At 36.4% G+C, this 22,084-nt stretch overlaps 1 protein-coding gene and 1 long non-coding RNA gene across 20 annotated transcripts in view; both read right to left on the reverse strand.

Annotated features, from left to right (window-relative positions):
• Kdm6a (lysine demethylase 6A) overlaps positions 1-22,084 on the reverse strand; it is a 139,654-nt gene that overhangs the window by 91,788 nt on the left and 25,782 nt on the right. For all 19 annotated transcript variants that reach the window (XM_039100359.2, XM_039100365.1, XM_063279721.1 and 16 more), the window contains exon 3: positions 749-857. In XM_039100359.2, coding sequence (XP_038956287.1) covers positions 749-857 — 109 coding nt within the window. The remainder of the gene's footprint in view (positions 1-748; positions 858-22,084) is intronic.
• On the reverse strand, positions 858-21,461 carry LOC134484118 (uncharacterized). Its single transcript, XR_010061497.1, has 2 exons — positions 21,402-21,461; positions 858-17,631 (listed from the first exon to the last, which is right to left on the reverse strand). It is a non-coding gene; the product is annotated as an uncharacterized LOC134484118 (long non-coding RNA).

A 22,084-nucleotide genomic window follows, 5' to 3' on the forward strand; every position in this document is an offset into this window, starting at 1 on the left:
TGCTTTAAAGGCTTATTATAATATAAAAGGTTTCTTTTGTCTTTAATCTGGGAACTGCATGATCAAAGGCAAGGTAGAAACCACCAACTACGGTTAAGACATATTTAGCACCCAACATAGATTGTCATACATAAATGAATTATTCTTAATATAAAGGGTGAATTAATAAGGCAGCTATATATTTTCAGCTTATGCTATTTCCCAATAACCACACAGAAGAAATAGATTTATCCAAAACTACAACTCAATAGCTAAGCAGTTAAATGATCTACCTTTACCTCCTATGCTAATCTGGCTAGCTCCCAGCCCCATCCAAATACATCCAGTGCATACAGATATTTAGTGTAACCTCAAGTTTAAATGTTATCACTTGTAAGAACAATTTTCCTTTACTGTGGAGTTTTCTTTTTATACTGGGGAAGGACAAGCACCTTTTTAAATTCCTGTATGAGTAAATGGTCTAATTTGGCACCTTAGATCCTTGAAAAAGGCAAATCTCAGAGGAGTAACTCCTACATTCAGAGATATAACTTAGTCTTCTTGGTGAAAAACATTTAAAAACATAAAACTAGGTTTATTTAAGGTTCAAGCTCATATGTTTCTCTCCCTGTATTACCTGCCTTTCCAGTAATAATAATTGTATGCATGTATGTATGCATGTATGTATTGTGGCTTTGTTTAGTCCCACAAAAATCCATGTATATAGAATATAGGGAGATATATATGAGTTAACAAGAAAACAGATTACCTTTTGGATACTCTTCCAATAAGAGGTTGAAGTGACCTAATTGACAAAAGAAATCAGACTCCACTTTTCCTTCAGCTTTTAAGATCAGAGATTCGTAGCAGCGAACAGCCTAAGGGGGGAAAAACACAAATGTTTAAGACATAGATAACAATCCTAAAAATACATTCTTCCATAAGATAATGTATATATCTATACTCCAAGAAATCAATGTATTTTTTCTTGTATCTCAATATAATACCATTCTTTAAAAGAAATAGCTTCTTTAAGTATTTATCAGCGATTCCACTAATTAGGGCATAAATGTCTTTCCCATTACAAAACTGTAACAATAGTTGACAAATGAAATAAAGGAGCACTTTAACAAATGACAATTCTATCCATAAATTACAAATCTAAACTATTATCGTAATCTCTGCTCATACAAACAAACCTATTTTCAAATCAAGTATTATCCATTTTTCCTACAAACATGGAGAACTTAATACAATTATGTGAGAATTCATACAATCTCTGTAGTAAGAACAGCTACCATTTTATATTCAATGTTTTGCTTTAGCCAAAATCTTTACCAGATTTAAAACACCTTTTAATTGGCTTTTCCTTATTATGAAGTAAGTCAAACACATTAATTCTATCTTACACTTCCAAAATATTTATATACCTTTACTCTCACATTTCCTTTCTCGGAAAACAAAAAGACTGTTAATTCATTTGAACTCTACAGAAAACAAATGATAGATCTGAGTTTGATAACATACTCCAGTTGTTTAACACTACAGATCTTGGGGAACTTTTCTTACCTCAATTTTAAGAGACCTGACAAAATGATAAAGATGTCAAAACTGGACCCTGAGATAAATCAGTAAGTGCTTATAGCATGAGCCTGACAACCTGAGTTAAGATCTCCAGAATCCATATAAGAAAGTCAGACCGTCCTATGACCTCTGCAGTTGCACATAAGTTCTCTCATACACAAGCATGTACACACACAAAGACAGACAGGAAGACAGGGAAAAGGAAGGAAGAAAAAAATTTCTATAGCAGTTTACACACAGAATTTGGCATAGAATAGATGCACTTGTTTCTTCCCTTTTTAAATAACAACAAAGCTCTAACCATTACAGTCTTTTTGATAATGTTAAATTTTCCTTAAATAGTCCATATTGTTGCTGTTGTAAGGCATCCTAGTAGAATCTCAAATCTCTAAGTATCTCTCAGGTTTAGCACATACAAAGAAAGAAACTCAAACAGTTTCCATACCATTAAAAAATATCATTTCACTATTTTCATACAAATTTCCTGTAATGACTACTTAGAAGGCCTTAATTTTTCCTTATGACACAGAGCCTTGAAGTGTAGAGAATCAAACAGTTTAAAAATGTATGCTAAAATTTACTATCCCAACCAAATTTACCTATCAACATGTCTGAAGAACCGATCCAAAACAAGGTAATTCCAGGTTGATCCTACTATATTTAAAGCTTAAGAGCTACCAAAAAAAAAAAAAAAAAAAAAAAAAAAAAAGTCTTTAGTTCTTATTATACCCTTTGCCAGCTAAATGTGTATGTACCAAATCACAAGCACTGAGAACTACTAACCAATCTACATCTCTATAATTAAAAGGATCTGAATTCTATAGTGAAGTCTTGGGAATTACTATAATTTAAAGGTGCAAATTTCCAGAGTCTCCTTATATACCTCTATATGATGGACTGTTTGAGTATAAAATACAATTTAGTGCAGGTTAAGAGAAATTGATTACTGACTACAATGTGGAAATCCTAATTTCATATTAAATGTTTTTAAAGCTAATAATAGTATTGTAAATAAAGCTTTTACTGAAATCGTTTTGTATTTTTAGTTTTTCTCATTGTGGTTTTTATGCCTGCGTACACGCGAGGGCGCGCGCGCGCGTGTGTGTGTGTGTGTGTGTGTGTGTGTGTGTGTGTGTGTGACAGAGAGGGAGAGAGAGGGAGAGGGAGGGAAGGAGAGGGAGAGGGAAGGAGGGAGAGTGAGAGGGTGTGAGAGAGAGATAGAGAGTGAGAGAGAGTGGTACAAGAACAAGTGCTCTTGACTTCTGAGTCAGTCAGTCTAATTACTTTTAATATGGCATACTAGGCTGGGAGTTACAGCTTAGTGATTGGTAGAGTACTTGGCTAACATATACAAGGCCTTATGTTCCACTCCTATTATAGAAAAAATACATACATAAGCATTATATATAAATCTTTTATGTTCAGTACCTAACATGAAAGTAAATACTTTAGAAGCATATAAGCATCATATAAACAACATTATTTAATTTAAAGGATTAAGTGAAGCGGCTGGATAACATACAAGTACAAGGAACAATATAAATGGAACCCACACTTTGCACTTAAGGGGCCACGAACCTGTGGCTAGATAGGTCAAATGCCCCAGGGGAGACCCAATACTATTATTTTGCTAAATAGACGTAGTATTAGAACAATTTCTAATGACTGTTTGCTATATCCGGAGACCAGTATATCTCTAAACCCTCAACAAAGAAACTTCTCCTTGACAGGCAACACGGGTGACCCCAATGTGCAGAATAAAAGTCTATAGAATGTTCAGTCCCAAATCAGACTGTGGTTATCTCACCACAAGGTTCAGAGATTTTTGCAGAACGGAGGACAGAAAAATTGTAAGAGCCAGCAGTGATGAAAAACTTCATGGAAACAGTGTTTTCCAGACATAATGGAGCAGGTATGTATACGCACTCATAGTGATGTGACACCAGATACAAGACCTGTACAAACTCCAGCCAAACAAAATCTCAGACTAGAAGACAGAAGTTATGAAATCCCACCACTAGTGAAGGCACTATTAGCATTTCATGACTGCTGAAAGAAGGAAAGTCGGGTGTTTTGTTTTGTTTTGTTTTAATGATGTGACTCACTGCAGACTGGCCCACACACCAGAGCAGGCCTCAATCCCAAAACTAGCTGGCAACACAAACTGGACTCAAAGGGGAAAAGGGGGTAGGGGTGGGTGGGTCTCAAAGTTGGGTGGGAAGTAGGGGGGGGAAAAAAACACTAAACTACTTGATTGAGACTCTTACTTTGGGTAAGATACACTAAATTTTTAAAGATTCCTTAGGCTTCTATGAATCTATGTATAAATCTTTTAAGAATTGTATGAGAAAACTGTAATGTGAAAATGTACGGAATAATCATCATTTTAAAGAATCACACTTTCTCAAAAAACTTTCAATACAGTTTTAATACTTACTACAGGCCATCAAAAAATGCTTGGAGTCACAGCTGGCCTGATTCTATAATATCAATACTCAAGAAGCTGAAGTGAACTGCTACAATTTCATGGCCAGCTTAGGCTACATAGTAAGACCTTATCCCAATGAAATAAACAAAAGAATCTCTTACAGCAAAGAGTGTTTCCCCCTCCTGACTTCGGCATGCCAGTTAATTGTTTTATACAGAAGCAACACATGTTTTAAATGTCATATTCAAGCTATTTTGCAAATGTGAGGACATATCTTTCCCACCTTACACATTTATATAAACACTGTTTTGTAAATTGCTTCCAATTGTCGGTATCCCAGATAGTCTCTCTTCTTTTACAATTTGAACTCAATTTCATTAGACCCATGTTTACATAAATACATAGCTGCAAAACTCTCAAAAGTGTAGCCTGATAAACTTCTGCCTAATAAAACAGAAAGAAAAGATGGACTCTACTTTTATTTTTGTGTTACTTCCTTGGCTGGAATCACCTACACAGCAGAAACTTCAGTAATTCTACTAGACTCTAGCTGAGAGTGGAGGAAAAGGCAAACAGGTGGTAATGATGTCCCTACAATAGAGTTTCATTCAATGTAGCCTGATAGTTTCTGAGAATTCTCTTAAGAGCTAAGTAGAGGGACAGGGCATGGTGGCTCAAACCTATAATCTCAATACTTGGGAGATAGGACAAGGAATGTTATAAATTCCAGAATGGTTGGGACTACAGGGTGAAGCTGTGTCAAAACCAAAACAAACACCAAAATTTAAGTGGAAAAAAAAAAAAAAAAACCACCTGAGATACTGCCTTGTTGGTATTAGCCAGGTATTCAAGATGATGCCAAAGATAGAGGGTGGGGATATAGCCTAGTTGGTAGGATGCTTTCCCTAATGTTCCTGAACCTCTAGATTCCACAAGCAGATGATACACACACACACACACACACACACACACACACACACACACACACACACACACACAAATAAAATAACATCATGTGTTATATAGTTCATATCTCTGGTTCCAGTTCTCAGCTACCTTAGAGTTTGGGGCCAGCAGTAGCTACATGACACCCTGCCTCAAAAAAAAAAAAAAAAAAAAAGAAAAGAAAAGAAAAAGAAAAAGAAAAAGAAAGAAACAAAGAAAAAAAAAAACAGAGCAAGATGACAAGAGGGTAACAGCACTTGCTGCCAAATCTGGCAACATAAAATCAATCCTTGGGACTAACATGGTGGAAGTTCACTGATGATTAGCTCAAGTTGTTCTCTGACCACACAGAGCTGTGTGGCATAAGCACGTTCCCCCAAACCCCCAACCCACACATATAATAAGCAAACAGGCCAATTGAAGGAAAGAGAGTAAAGAGATCCTCTCTGCAGAAAGAAAAACAGGGAGGAGATCTCAATAAGTAACCGTCTGTCTGCTTTATGAAAAAAATGAAATAAAAGAAAAGAGAAGCATGGCAAGGCTTTGACTATCTACCATGAAATCTTCACCATACTAGGCACTCTGCCTTTAAATATCAATAAACTTTTCTTTTAGGTACTCAACATTGAATACTTTGTTTTAGCAGCAACAACAACAACAGCAAATAGATTAATACCTGAAGGTAGAGAAAGATGCTCAAACAAAGCTTTTCTTATGTTCTTTCAGTTAGATGAATTTAATTTGAAATTCTAAAATATACATACAGAGAAATCTGTTGAAGCTGCAGAGATAGTTCATTACTTAAGAGTGCTTTCTCTGCTTCAAGAATACCTGGGTTTGGTTCACAGCACCCACATGGTGGCTCAGGATCATCCGCAAATTCTGTTCCAGAGTATCTACTGCCCTCTTCTGACACTTGCAAACAATAAGCACAAAGTGGGTGCAAAACAGAGACACATACACAGGACACACAGAAGGGGGATGCAATAGAAAGAGATAAGTGAATTAATAAATCAGTACTTTTTGAAGTTATAGCAAAGTGGGCTAGAGAGAAGTTGAACTCAGAAAGACAGGCAAAATAACTTTTAGTATTGAAGTCAGACATAGTGGTTCACACTTAAAATCCCAACACTCAGGGTGGCAAGACAGAGTAATGCAAAGAGAATGGGAGGTTCAAAGCTAGCTTGGACTACATAAATGAGTTCAAGGCTATTCTGAAGTACAAAGCTACAGTGCTTATATAGGCACAAGGACCTAAATACACCTACCATGACTAGCAAAAAACAAAGGAAACCTTTTACATGTAGGCATTGGGCAGAGACAACTATAATTTCAGTAGGGGACACATAACAAAATAGTGCAGAATTTGGGAAGCTTGCTTATTCCAGCTCTACTACTACTACTACTATTATTATTATGTGTATGGGTGTTTTGACTGCATGCCTGCTGTCCCTGGGACTAAAGGTCCAGCCAATTGTGAGCTACCATTTGAGTGCTGGAAATTAAACCTGGGTCTTCTAGAAGAGCAGCAAGTGCTCTTAATGACTGACTCATCTCCATTTTTCTTTTAAAAATGATACCCAGATATAATTTAGATACTGGCTCACTAAAACACCAACCCACAGCCAACGGAGACCCCTCCACCACCTCTGTAACCTAAAACTTAAATGATGGCTAAATTTATATTCTCTCCCTATCTAGAAGTCATCTGGAAGTGACCTAATGTTTATTTTCTAGCCATTCCAACAGTTTCCAAAATGCATAAAAGCAGATCACAGGTTCATCACTCGAGAGACCAGCCTTGGCAGCCAAAGGCAAAACAAGGAGCCAAAATAAATAGATGCTCATGTCATTCCATCAGGAGATTCTAATGGACTTTAATTTAGAAATTAAAAAACTTTCTTCAGTTCTGGCTTCTCAGGGCACCCTGCCTAGCACTTGTCTTTATTTCTCCCTCACATCTCTTTACAAGCACCAACCAAGGGCTCTCTTTCCTCCTCACACCTGGCTATCATACAAATGGAAATACCAGAGTTTAAGAGTCTTTTGGATAAGCTTACTGAATTCCAGCTAGGCAGGCAATAGACTGCCCCAAAAGGATTAATTACCCTTAAGGAGGCAGGTTCCCCTTAAGCCTTGCTAGAGGGTTGGTTGCTATGATGGTTTGAATAGGAATGGCTCCCATAGACTCATGTATTTAAATGCTTGGCCCATAGTAGTGACAGTATTAGAAGGTGTAGCCTTGTTGGAATAGGTCAAACTTTGATGAAAGAAGCATGTCACTGTGGGGGCAGGCTTTGAGGTTTCCTATGCTCAGGTTACATGCAGTGTGAAATAGTCTCTTTCAGCTGCCTTTGGATCAATTCCTTCTCCAGCACCATGTCTACCTGCATGCTGCCATGCTTCCCGCATGATAATAAACTAATAAGTCGCTGAAACTGTAAGCCAGCTCCAATTAAATGTATTCCTTCATAAGAATTGTTGTGGCTATGTCTCTTCACAGCAATAAAACCTTAACTAAAACAGATGCAATAATTAATTCCTTGTTTTAGGGCCTTCCTCTGGAGGCTCTTTGAAAGATGGTTCACACCCTTAATCTCAGCAGAGACAGGTGGAATCTCTGAGTTCAAGGCTACTCTGGTCTACAGATGGGAGTTCTAGCATTAGCATGGGTACACCAGAAAAAAGAAAGAGTCTAGGGTGGAGGGGGGAACCTAGGTAAACACAAAAGGCTGGGAGGGCAGACCCCAGCAGTAGGATAAAAGCCTATTGAATTTCCTGCTTGCTATTCCTGCTAACTCAGCTTGGAACATGGCACATTCTTCTACAAAATGAAATTGCCTTGCCAGGTTACTTTCATTTTGTGTGTTTCTTTATGGGACAACAATAATATTCTTTTACAACAATAACTAACTCAATTCCATACTTTTGAAAGCCACTTTACATAATTCAAAAAAGAATAAATTTTAAGATACAAAATGCTAAAAGCCACATTCCTTCACCATACCTCTTGAATTAGAATGAATAATTAGAATGAATTTTCAGAGAATAACTCAAGATTTATTGAATGAATAAAAAGCCAGAGTTTCTACTAAAAGTATAAACAGAATTCCTATGGTGTGCTGGGCTAGTTTTATGTCAACTTGACCCAAGCTAAAAATCATTTGGGAAAAGGCAACCTCAACTGAGAAAATCCTGACCCCCTTTCCACAATGGCCTATGGGACATTTTCTTTATAACTGATGTGTCCAGGTCACTGGGCAAGTAGGTGATCTTAGATGATATATGAAATCAGGCTGAACCAGCCATGAGCAGCAATCCAGTAAGCAGCAGTTCTGCATAACTTCCGAACCAGTTCTTGCTTCCAGGTTCCTGGCTTGAGTTCCTGTTGCTCTTATTTCCCTAGATGATGTTCCTTCTATGAGCTGCTTAGACTCTTTCCTCCCCACATTGTTTTAGATCAGTATTTTAACCAGCAATAGAAACCCTAAACATACAGCAAAGCCTTGAGTTTATGTTGAGAATTCCACTGCCTATTTTACTTGAGAAAAAGTACTTCTAATCTGCTTTGATCTTAGAAATGAAATTTCAAACTTATAAAAACAGAAATTTGAACATAGAGCTGGCAAGATGTCTCTGTAGGTAGCAGTGTAGATACAACCACCAAGTCTCACAGCCTAAATTTAATCCCCAGGACACACATATATATTTAAAGGGGAAAACTGACTCTTATATATACGTTGTCCTCTGACCTTCACAGTGTTGTTGTGCATGGCACATGTGAATGTGTGTGTATGCACACACAAATTTTTTAACATGAAAGGGGAGAGAGGTAATCCAAACAAAAACTAATACTGTTACAAGATTAAAGCATAATTGTATGGAAGAACAAAATGATATATGAAACTTTATAAGAACATTTTTTCTATTCTTCAGACACTACTGTTAAAAGAGAATGAAGAGAAGCATCACAAACTGAAGAACATGTATTTGATACAGTGCTTATACACAAACTATGGAAAGAGCTCTCAAAACAAAATAATGTGAAAACCCAATTTTGAGGGAGGCAGAGGGAGAAGCAGGCAGATCTCTGTGAGTTTGATGCCTGCCAGGTCTATATAAAGAGGGCTACAAATTGGGACCCCATTTTAGAAAAAGAAAATATTTTTGCAAATAAAATAGACCAATAATGTGAACTAGTACCAACCAAAGAAAAGACAAAACATTTGTTATCATTATTCAAATGTGAACTGAAAACAACATAAAGATGGCATACTACTATGCATATACTAAAATGCTTAAAATTAAGAGTAACTATTCTAAACATTCAGAAGAATATGGAAGTATTGGACCACTCATATATTGCTGGTAGAAATGCATTCACATGCATTCACTTTGAAAGTCTTTTTGCAGTTTACTATATATAATCTATTAATTCTACTCATAAGTATTTGCCCAAAAAAAGGAAATATATTCCCATATAAAGACTATCAAAGTATGCTCATAGAGGTTTTAAACGTAAGAACAACTCACAAATTAAAAGATAAATGAGTACCAAATTGTAATATATTCATATGCTCAATAACTTCTCATAAGTAAAGGTGAGTATACATTGATACACAGGACAATATGGGTGAATCTCAAAGATTAATTATGAGAAAGAAACAATGACAAATGAATATATACATGATTCCACAAAATCAGAACTTTAGAAAATGCAAACTAATCTAATCTGATACAAAGCCAATGTAGTGGCTAATTAAGGATAGTAAAGGAATGCGCACACATTTAGAAGCTTCCAATGGTAAAGTAGAGGAATGCAGTCAAAATGTTAACTTACCTGACTGAAAAAGGAGCTAGAAATGTGGATAGGCCAAGAGCTGAGTATATAGAAAGTAAATAGTGGGATGAGACTGATACAATCAGAACATTTAGATAGGTTATCTTCATACATTTTACCTTAAATTACCAAATGACAAACAATGGGTATGAGCTGAGTTGGGGGACTGAATTGCATTAGGAACATCTGAAACATAGTGGGGAAAAAATGCATGTGGCTTAAACAGTAAGAAACAACAGTTGCTATTTCATGTTAAAAGTATGTAGATGTATGGGTGTTGGGGGGAGGGTTATTAAGCAGCATCCCAAAGAAATTTTCAAAAGAATACTGCTCTACGTGTTGAGGTAAGACTAAACACTGCTTTGCTTTGTCTGACACTGTACAAAACAATACATATTCAGAAGCTACAAAGGTAAAATTCACATTATCCTTACTGATCAGGCATGTAAGAAACTACAACTATAGTCAACAGAAAAATCAAAATTATGTATCAAGGAAATATAAGGTTGAAAACCTAGAGCAAAGCATAAACATGTTAAGGAAAGACCATATGTTTTGTTCTGATTTTTTGAAACACAACTGAAAATTACAAGACAAAAAATACAGTGGGTAATAATAAGGGGAGAATGAACATTATCAAAGAACAAATTCAGTAAACTTGAAAACACAAGAATACAAAATGAGATCCAGCAAGGAGAAACATCTTTTAAAAAGAACAGAAGTGGGTAGGAGGTTAAGAAGGGAGTAGAGGGATTGCTGATTGAATAAGAGCACAAGCGTGATGACTTATCCATCATAATCAATATCCATCTAAAAAGCCAAACATGACTACAGGGCCCTAATATTGAGGAGGAGAGAAAGTAGATTCAGACAGGACTGTCATGCTTCCCGTTCAGTAAAAGACCTCCTAACTTCACAGATGGGAATACTGGAAGACACCTGAAATTGAACTCTGGGAGCAGGTAGACATACTTGTACACTCACATGCATGCACAACACATACACAACACACACAGCACATCAGTAAGTAAAGAAAAGCCTTCAAACAATGTGATATATGTGTGATTAGAATGCAAGATGTAAGGAAAAATTCTGAAGACACAAAAGCAGAGATTTCAAACCGGATGAAAGTTATAGATCAAGGAGCAACAGATATCAATTAAGAAATATTAAAAATATATTCTGAAAAAAACAAAAATCCTACAAGTTATAACATAACCCTAGGGTAAAACAGACCTAGCAATGAGGAAAAACCTAACAAGTAGACAAAGACGGCTTACTTATGGATGGGAAAAAAAAGCAAATTTCACTTACAAAAATAGTTAAAGCACTAAACCTGAGCTAAAACCTCCAGAGTGTTGCAGGGGGAAGAAGTCAGTCTGTTAAAGTCCAACCAACTCCTTATTTTTAAGAAACTCCATTTTGCGTGAGAGCAGGGGCTAAACTCCAATTCCAGGAAGAAAATCACAAAGTCCACCTGAGCAAACATCCTATGACAACACCCCCAACCCCCAACAACAGCCAGGCTACAAAAGCAGGGTCAAGGTACATAGAGATAACCTAAAACATCCTGCAGAGAGTAGGTAACTTAGCCATCTTAGTAGTCAGGTGCTTTTGCCCCTACAAAAGATTCGGTTCCTGAAGATTACGCCAGAAATGCAGTTTTTAAAATATTAACTTGCTGACCCATATGGAAATTCCCCAAACTTGTTGTAACCACAACAAAAACCCTCTAACTTGCTGGGACTGGGACTGAGACTGTGAGAGATCTTGCTTGCCAGCTCATAATAAAGACCCTATATGTTTACATCAGTATTGACTCCTCAGTGGTCTTTTGTGTCCCTGGGACTAGGGCAAAACAATTCAATAATTGTATACCAAGCCAAAATCTTTTAAGAAAGAAAAATAAAGTTTTACCACAAAAGCTGAAAAAAATCATTACCTACTAAGAAAACTTCACAAGAAACAAAAGTCTTTCAGGCAGAAAGAAGATAATACAAGATGGAAATTGAGATCTATACAATAGAAAAACAAAGAAAGTACAGTAAATATGTAAATATTATACTTATACATTAACTGAAATTCCTTAAAAGTTAGCTGGGGAGCCTGGAAGAAAGCTCAGTGGTTAAACATAAATGTTCTTGCCAAAGACCAAAGCCCAGTTCCCAACACCACACTCTCAGATCACAACACAGCCAGTTCTAAGTCCAGCTCCAGGAGACCCAATACCCCTTTCTAGCCTCTTTGACTACCCAAATGAACATACTAACACACAAAATTTCTTAATTAACTATTAAACAAAAAGAATAGTACCAATGCTTTATGAGACCAATAGTATAGTAGTAAAATGAACTGCAATTACAAAAAAAAAAAAAATAAAATCAAGACGCATTAAACAGAAGTATATTTTACTAAGTTTCTTATCATCTGGAGCAAAGATGTAAAACCTCTGAAATACTCAGAACACGGACAGCTAAAATAAGGTAACAAGAAAAACTTATTTATCCAATAACTTTAAAAACACACAAAGACAACCAAAAACTCAATAGAAGCAAGTAAAAAACAAAAAGCAAGTAAAGTTGTAAGTTCAAATCTATTATCAATAACTGCTCTTTAGGGAAGGAAAAAGAGGAGCTCAGGCTAGCCTCAAACTGACTCTGTAGCCAGAGACTGTGCTGGTAATCTCTCAAATGTCAATTTGATACCTATTAATTACCTATGATAGGCCTCTGGGCATGCCTAAGGGAATGAGGCTAACTAGGGTGGAAAGACCTGCCCAAAGTAAGCCTAAGCACAAGCATTTACTGCTTTCTTCACCCTGCCTAAAAGCAAAGTGACGAACTGATTCAAGTTCCTGCTGTTTTCATTTCCCCCCATAATAGACTCCAACAATGAGCAAAAATAACCCCTTCCTTTCTTAAGTTGCTTTTGTCAGGATATTATCACAGCAACAGAAAAGTTAACAAAGATAATAACCTAAAACTCCTGACACCCCACCCCCACCCAAGTGTTGGAATTACAAAACATATATAGTACTATATCTGGTTCATGAGAGATCTTAAAAAAAAAAAAAATCAAACTTAGAGCCTTGTACACACTACGAAAGGACCCTGTCAATTGAGCTACACATCCCTAGCCCTCACTAATTTCTTTTACTTAAAAGACAGAAATTTGGTTCTAATCTCAAAACACGTTAACATATAACAACTTTTCCCTGCTACTATCCTCCATATATAAATATTAGGGAAACTATTCTAAAGCCAAGGGCAAAGGAACGCTGAAGCTATAAAGGAGAATTACTATCTAGGGACTCGAAGACACTAGGAAAGACAACACTTACTTGACTTTTCTTTTTATACAATGCATACACTGATCATATACTGTGAGCAGGTAATAAAATGCCTCTCCTCAGAATCAAACAGGCATAAAGAGAAGGGAAGAAAATCACAAGGCCAATACATCCTCAGGAGCATTTAAAAAGTTCCTAGTCACTCAAGGTGCCTAGATCAACAACTATCACAGTGATGTATTATTTGGTATACAGCAACAGCAGTCCATTCAACTTCTGTCTACACACACCCTAATAGGCTGCTGGTCTATTAGTAGCAGCAGATTCATATATAGAATATATAAAGAAAGAAAATAAACAGGACAACTTATGGAAGACATACAAATGTCAAGTAAGCACATAAAAATGTTCATTTCTTTCACTATAGGAGAAATGTAAATTGAAGTCACAATCATTACACTTTTACATATTTATGCTAAGAAAAAGAAAAGTTTCAAACATAAATTTAATGTAAATGCTCAGGGTAGTTTCCTTGTAATAACCAAAAGTTAAAAGGTAACTGTTAAGGTCCACAGTATCTCACTATGTATTTCTCTGCGACTTCCTATGGGCTTCCAATTATTTCAAAATAAAAGGTTAGGGTTGGGTCTAGTGGCTCACACTTGTAATCCCAGTAACAGGAAGGCTGAGGTAGAAAGAGTACCCTGAGATCAATACCACCAACCTTGTGTACAAAGATCATACATCAAATTTGTCTGAGGTTTTTTTGTTTGTTTGTTTTGCTTTCCTTTGTTTTGGTTTGGTTTTATTTTGTTCTTTATGTTTCCAGGGTCTATTTTTAAAGCAGGGTTTATAAATTTGAATTAAAAAGAAAAATAAAACCCCACATAAGTTAGCAACCTAAAAGTAAATGTAGACATAAATAGATTAAAGTAAAAAAATAAAAAAAGATTAGCCATGATACTATTAGTCAAATGAAAACAAAAGCTGTATTAAAATAAAGGTAGCTTACCAACAAACTCAATCTTCCCTTCTAAAACCTAATCTCTAAGAACCATTTATTTGATGCGATCAAAACAGCTGCCAGAGTACCTACCTACCATGCACTTCTGGATTTGAAGCCTAGTATCAATCTGGGGTGGGTGGGGCTTGAAAGGGCAGTTGAGAGGGAAAGATATAACCGGAGAAAAAGGGGGTAATTTTATAATTTAAAAAAGGGACTAATTCATCAAGCAACTGTAACCATTCTAAACATTTATCCACTTGATAAAGAAGCTTTAAAATGCATTTTTTTAAAAAGGCTGAAAGAAGAAAAGAAAACCACAATTAAAGACTTCAGCAGCCCTCTCTTCAATGATTAATATGAGTAGGTATACAAGTAGGTTAGTGATGATTTCAGAAACAGAGTGAATTTGAACTCATAGACATGGCTGCACAAAGCATAATTTTCAAGTTTAACTAACAAAGAACATTATATAGATCATAAAGCAGTGTGGAACATTTTTCAACTCACAATATAAAAAAGTGATCTGATAAGTAATATTTGGGAAATCCAGACATTTGATCACCTAACACACTTTGGGGGTGTGGGGGTGGGTACTGGAGAACAAAGGAAAAATCAAAAGGCAACTTATAAGGTTGAGGCATTCTTGTAACCCTAGTACACCAAGGTCAGGAGAATTAAAAAATTCAAGATAGCCTGGGAGAAGAGAGAAAGGGAAGAAGAAAAATCACTGAGGATATCAAATAGAAGGATGTACCACAAAATAATTGTCTAGTACACAAAGCTAAGATCATCAAGATCAAGAAAAGTATGAGATCACAACTAAAGACATTATATTTTATCTCGAGTTCAATGATAGCAGAGGTAAGACAGGAGACAACACATTAACTCATACCAATGTAAGTAAGATATTAAGAATAAAGGTGTAGTATAACATAATATCATCATTGTATTAATATTACTTCCAAATTTTGTATTGGCTTTTAAGATTGGCTTATACTAAATTTATAAATGTAGTGAATAAACTTGCTTTCTAGTAGTAAAGAAATTTGCTCAGAAATACTTGAACGAATTTGACACCTTAACAAAAATAAAGCCATTTATCCTGGTATAGGACAATATTAAAAAAAAATACATGCAGATCACATATACTTAATGGTATATCCAATTATGCTTTGCTTTGGTGCTAAGCATTAATTTTCAAAATTCTGAAAAAAGAAAACTTTGATGAAACTAATGATTCATTAAAAGCTTACTTTAAAAAGTAAAAAAAGAAAAAAAAAAAAAAAAAGGTGTTCCTTTTGCTAAACCAGCCTGCCTCCATCTTAGGGTGAAAGCAATTCCTGTTTATGATTAAATCTGTTGCTCAAAAATTATGCCCACCTATATATAACTTTAACTACAAATGATTCTGTACTGCTTGTTCTAGGAAATAGAAACTGTGCCTTTATTTCAGAAGGTTTTTATGATTACCTTACAGCCATGCCTTAACTGTTTAAAAAAGTTGTGAACAAATGCTTCTATTCTACTTGCCTGCAAAATCCCCCATCTGAAAACCCTACTATTGAACTATAAAAACCTTTATCTTCTCCATATCCAAGGTTAATCTCTTGAATCACAGCTTTAGGGAAAAGACAGCCTGTATAGGAGAAGAAAAAGTTTACTTTGTTTGGCATGATTTGGGTAGGTGGTCTTCCTCCTCACATCTGTAGGATTAACACTAATAACCTTTTTTTAAAAAATTGATTTTGTATATGTGCATGTTCGTGTTGGGGAGGAGTCGGAGGACAACTTGTAGAAGTCAGTTCTCTCCTACCAGGTAGATGATGGAAATCAGAAATTAAAGGTGAGATACTTTTACCCACTAAGCTATCTTGCTAGCACCAAATAAAGATTTTAAAACTCCAATTTGAAAAAGCAAACTAAGTACTAATAAGCATAAATGCAAATGTCACCTTTTATTTCCTAAACTGAAAGGATGGGATGAGAGCTGTACTCATGGCTAGGGCTGAGCCCAGAGCATTTTCTTCTCTAAGTATCCCTAGGCAGAGGCCTGAAAGATTCTAGCTTACTGACTCAATCCGGCTTCTCTCAGCTTCTGCTTTAATTGCTCTGCTTGGCCTCATACTAACTTTGGCAATATGTTCTAATCTTCTGGCTCATTCTGTCTCCACATGTCTCTGTAAAACTGTCCCACCTCAACTGCCTTACACCCATCTATTTCCTCTCACTGCTCTTATCTTAAGTAGCCTATATTTCATGTGTTAAATGGTTCTGTGAGTAGGGTGAATCCTATTTCTGACTTAATCTGTCAAATCTTTCTCTGATAAATCTGCCCTTCAATTAGACACTACTTTCAAACATGGCTGCTTCCTTCCACAAACCTTCATTGTTATGGAAGAAAGGTATATACTAAAGGCATGTCTATATTCCAGCCAGACCATATTGTAATCCAGGGTGTGTCTACATTCCAGATGGATCATGTAGACCTAGAATGTCTTTGGATGTGATCCCTTGCCCCAACCATGTTGCTACATTAAAATTCCTCTACAAACAAGCCTGTACTAAAGAGTCCTATAACCAGCCTGCCTCTTTGGTTATCCGATTATTGGGGGGGTGGACCTCAGGAATTTATAATTTTCCCATTAAAGGCAGCCAGAGTAGAAACTTGGGGAAAAACGTACAACTTGGATGAGGTACCAGAACTGAGAAGGTGGTGGTCATATTTATTACTTGTGTATATTTCATGCCTTCTATTTAAACTGTCCCTAGTACCAAGACCCACAGTGGTTATCAACCTATTGATTGAGACCCCTTTGCGGGGGGTGGGGGGGTGCCACATAACAGATATGTATACCAAATATTTACATTAAATTTTTAACAGTAGCAAACTACAGTTATGAAGTAGCAGTGAAAATAATTTTTTGGGGGGAGGGGAGATTTACCACAACATGAGGAACTGTATTAAAGGGCCGCAACATGAGGAAGACTGAGAACCGCTGCCCTAGAAGATGGATGGACCCATAGGAGAGAAGTGTCCCACTTGGTCTTGTGTCCCTCTTCCCAATGTAGTCACATTAAATAAATTTTTTTTCTGTTTTTCACTATTAATTTGGCTCTTTTGGTTGGCTTACTGATGAGATGAGAATAGGTGACAGAACCCAGCTTTGTGTACAAACTGTTACCGTAAGTCTGGTTACAAGTCCCAGCTTCATTATCTGATAACTGTGGGACCTTAATTATGGCAATAAAATCCTAATGGTGAGTTTCCTCATGCACAAAATAAAATACTATGCACTCTACCTATCTCACACAATCAGGCATGAGATGGGTAAAACTGACCCCACATCACCATAAAGCTTTCTGGCCAGAACATACCTAATAATAGACACAGTTCACTTCAGAAAAATAATAATCTTGTTATTATTATTAAAAACAGATTTAATCCAGGTTGTACTTTTATTACACAGACAAAAGACATTTGGATAAAAAGGAAAAATACCTCGAGGTATATGTATGTTGATGTCTTTATGCAGGAAGGCAGGTACAGGATAGAGCAAGGCCTGTCATTGGACGAGAAGGAAAGATGAGCAGGAGAAAAGTTTTAGGAGAAGGAGCTGGAGAGAGAAGGAATGGGGAGAACAAGGCGGCAGATATTAAGATTCTTCTCTGTGCATAGATATAGGTTTTTATGAATGTTTTAAAGGAATGGGTGTGTACAGGATTTTGTGCTGTCTAGATGGGCAAATTATATCTTATCAACTGGATCAGAGGTTATTATGTGGTATGTTCTTTCATGTGGCAACTTAATTGAGTTCAAGAGAAGGTGTGGTGGTGGGACTCACCAAGTCTGCCACGGAATTGGAATGTGTGAGCCTGGCGTGGTAACAACCCGCCAAGGGAACTGTGAGTGAAAGCAGCATGGCAAGGTGCCAAACTGGAACGGCTCATGGACCTCCTGGGTTAGGGTTAGGGAATACTTTGGGGGCCCGCGTGGAGCCACTGAGATAAATTGGCACTAGTTCCTATAGCCCTTTAGAGCAGGAACTAGTGAGAGAGCAACCGTCCAGGTACACTCAGGTGGCACCACTTTATTTATCGCAACATGTATGATGGAAGACAGAGACAATCACACAATTTAAGTACCATGAAAATGACCAAGATATGTGTAGGACTGTTGACTTTTCCAATTCAAATTACCAATAATATAACAACTACATATTGGGTTCCTGTTATGTAGGAGACTCTAGCTGGCACTATGTTAAGTATGTATTTGAGATGAAACACGACAGGCATTATCCTCACAAAAATAGCAATCCAGCAGAGGGTACAAAATTTTTAAAATAGAAGCACGATTGGCTCCAGATGAAATTTAGGTAAAATACACCTAAGTCAAAGGGGATAGAAATACATTATGAGGAAAAAAATTTCATTTTCCTTTATTTTTTGTGATGGTTAATCTTCATTGTCAACATGACAGGATTTAGAATCTCTACCCCAGGAGATCCATGTGGCACATCTGGATCTGTCCGTGAGGGCTTTGCAAAGAAGATCTACCCTGAGTATGAAAGACATCATTCTACACCCTAGGGATCCAGAAGAATTAAAGAGAGAAAAAGAAAATGCCTATTAAGAAGTACAACTCTTTCTCTACTTTTCTTGGCCTGCTACACAGCAATCTGCCCAGCTTACAAAAAGTAAATAATATCTTTGTCATTCTTTCATTTACTTTAACATTAAAAGCAGCTCAAAGATAATCTTTTTAACTTAAAAAGAAAGTAGAGATTGATAAACCTGGGCTAAAAAGACTAGTTTTTTCAGAGAGGACCCAGGTTTGATTCCCAGAACCCATATGGCAGCTCACAACCAGCTGTAACTCTAGGCAGGCTCAACTACTTCTTTTGGCCTTCATAGGCACTGGGAACCAGGCACACAATGTGGTGGATGGCATACATGCAAGCAAAACACCCATACACATTAACTTTAAAAACAAAAACTGGTAAATAACTAGACATCAGTAGTTCATCTTTTATTTTTTTTTTCCCTTCAGTTACTGCTTGATGCCCATGTTCAACAGAAGAGCACCTTGTCATATACATTTTTCAGGGTATAGTAATAAAGAGGCAAATATTCTTCACCACACAAGACTACAAATACTGCTCTAATACATTTTCTCCTCCAAATGTATCCATGTTAAACTTGAAATTCTTTAATTCAAAAAAAAATGCACTGGAACCAAATGTAGTAGTATATGTCTTAGCTACTTTTGAAAGCTGAGATGGGTAGATCACTTCAGCACAAGAGTTCCAGATGACTCTAGAAAAAGAGGAGAAGCACTTATTACACCTAACCTGCCATAATCCTAGCTTGGCAGCACAATACACCTTAGAGCATGGGATGGTGGCTGACTAGGACCTGTGGTTCACTGCTGTGGCCTAGTATCAGAAGAAAAGGCCTTACAGCTTGGCCTGGAGATGATCAAATCCAATGAACAGGTTCTAGTAAATGCGTATCACTTTTGTAGGAAATAGCAATTAATAATATAAACTTGTGTTTAAGACAAGGACTTCAGGTAATTTTGTCTCCTCCACCTTCAAAGACTTGTAAAAGTTTTGATCTTCTTCACTCAGTTAAAACCTTGTTTACACAACAGCCCAAAGCTGAATTCTTGGAGCAGTGACTCTTTTCTCCTTGGAACAGTGACTTTTCCCTTCTTCCTCCATTTCCTAACTGTCAATTTCTTTTAGATTAGCCAAATAAATAAGAAATAAGTATGAACCCCAGCAAATGGGGGAAAGAAACAACCACAACCTCCTTTAGAATAAGAACCAAGAGCATTTCCTGTCTAGTATGTTGCTCCTCCCCAGAACACACTCTTAATCAAGAAAGAGTAAAGTTTCCCTTGTCTAGACTCTACAGTTGAAATGGTAGTTACCTTTCTTTGTGATGCCGATCTTATTTCTAACACTGTTGATAGCATTTGGAAAATCAAAACATTACAATGTGAATTTATCCTGAATTGGCCATGTCTTATCTAGGCTACCCAGTTCACAGTGAACTGTAAATATATAGTTTTGGAGGGGTATGGGGACAACACAAATTAAACTGATTAGCATTAAAACATGTTTTGGTGAAAATAGACATTTCTTATCATTCGAAGCAATGAACATACAAATCAAAGAAGCTAATCCTGTACAATAGCAGAGTGATGGATAAAAGCAATAAATTAGGTTAGGTCTCAGAACTGAAATGTCAATGCCTAGTATAGAAAACAAAAAGCATATATATATCACTTTAAGACACAGTCTATCATTTTCCAAAACTACATTTTCTGTCCTTTCCTTATTTAAGTATAAATAGGAACAAAATCTATGATCAGCAATGTAAGACAGGTAATGGTAAACAAACACTTTTTTATATACAAATCTTATCACTACCACTCAAAAGAATTTTCACTCTAAGCCAACCATTTAATGGAAAAAAGTGAGTTAGCCTCAATGTCTAAGAAAAGATTACAAGGTGTTAAAATTGACTAAAACAGATGTCTAGATTGTGGGAATTCTTGGCAGCTATAGATGTTTTTGATAATACAAAACATAGTAGAGCAAATAGACACTAACTAGATTTACTGCTAAGAAAAATTAATGCAAGGGCCAGCCAGATGGCTCAGTGGGTAAAGGCAGTTGCCATCAAGTCTCAAGGCTGAGTTCAATCCCTGGAACCCACATAATAGATTCTGGCAAGTTGTTCTCTGCTTTTCACATGTGGTGTGGCACATTCATGGGCACATGCACAAATAAATGTAACATAATTTTTAATTAACACAAGATAATGTAAGGTGTTAAGTAGTTTGGGACTACAGCATGTTCTTACCTTAACATACTCTCACAAAAATACCCAGGGTTTGTTAAGTTTTGCTAATACCACTGGACCACCCAATCGCAAGAGAAAACATACCAGATACAAACAACAGAAATGTTACTACAGAGAAAATATTAAACTCTACTTATTTTCTAAAAGTAAATCACTTAACCAGCTTTGACACTCTATTCATATGTAGTCTTAAAGCTAATAAGCAGCAAAGTTTGGCCAGGGAAGATATAAAAGAGGAAAGAAAAAAATATACCTAGAATCTACAATCATCAGAAGCAATACTATCTATAGGTAACAATTTTCTTAATACCCATTCCTTCCTTATATAATACTCTTCCCTGACTCTTTTCTCTCTACAAAATCATACCTGAGACATACACAACTACCCATACCAACTATCATGCTAACATCTATTGTAATTTACCAAGCCCCTTATCAGAACTAGTATTACAATACTTACTAACTGATGAACAGTGCATTTTACAGGCGAAACTCAAATCCATGGGGTGACTATTATCCTGTTTTACAAATGAGGAAACAATAGCATTAAAAGGTGTTAAAAGACTTATTTAAAAGACAAAGAGAAGGCTGTAGAGATGGCAGAGGAATTTAGAGCATTTACATAGGATAGCTTCAGTTTCTAGGACCCACACTAGTAGGTAGCACACTACAATCTCTAACTCCAGTTCCAAGGAATCCAAGGCTCTCTTCAGACTTCAGAAGCACTAGACATGCATATGGTACACATACAGATACATGTAGGCAAACATTCATATACACAAAATAAAAATAAATCTTTAAAAAAAAATGAGGACAAGGGCTAGTGGAAGTCCAACAATGAGGGCAGATAAAATTTTTAGATTTTAGTAAAGGATAAGACTTTTTAAGATAATTTTATTTTTAATCATGTGTTTCTGTATGGGGGTATGAGTTACTTACAGAAGCCAAAGGCATCAGATCCCTGGACCTAGAGTTACAGGCTAATGTAAACCCCATGAGGTAGGTGCTGAAAACCAAATCCAGGTCCTTCTGGAAGAGTAATACAAACTCTTAAATACTGAGCTACCTCTCCAGTCCAAGATATAGTATTTTATTCTTTTTTTTTAAGATGTGTTAGGGGCTGGGGATTTAGCTCAGTGGTAG

The sequence above is a fragment of the Rattus norvegicus genome, chromosome X, assembly GCF_036323735.1.
Source record: "Rattus norvegicus strain BN/NHsdMcwi chromosome X, GRCr8, whole genome shotgun sequence".
Classification (NCBI taxonomy): Eukaryota; Metazoa; Chordata; class Mammalia; order Rodentia; family Muridae; genus Rattus; species Rattus norvegicus.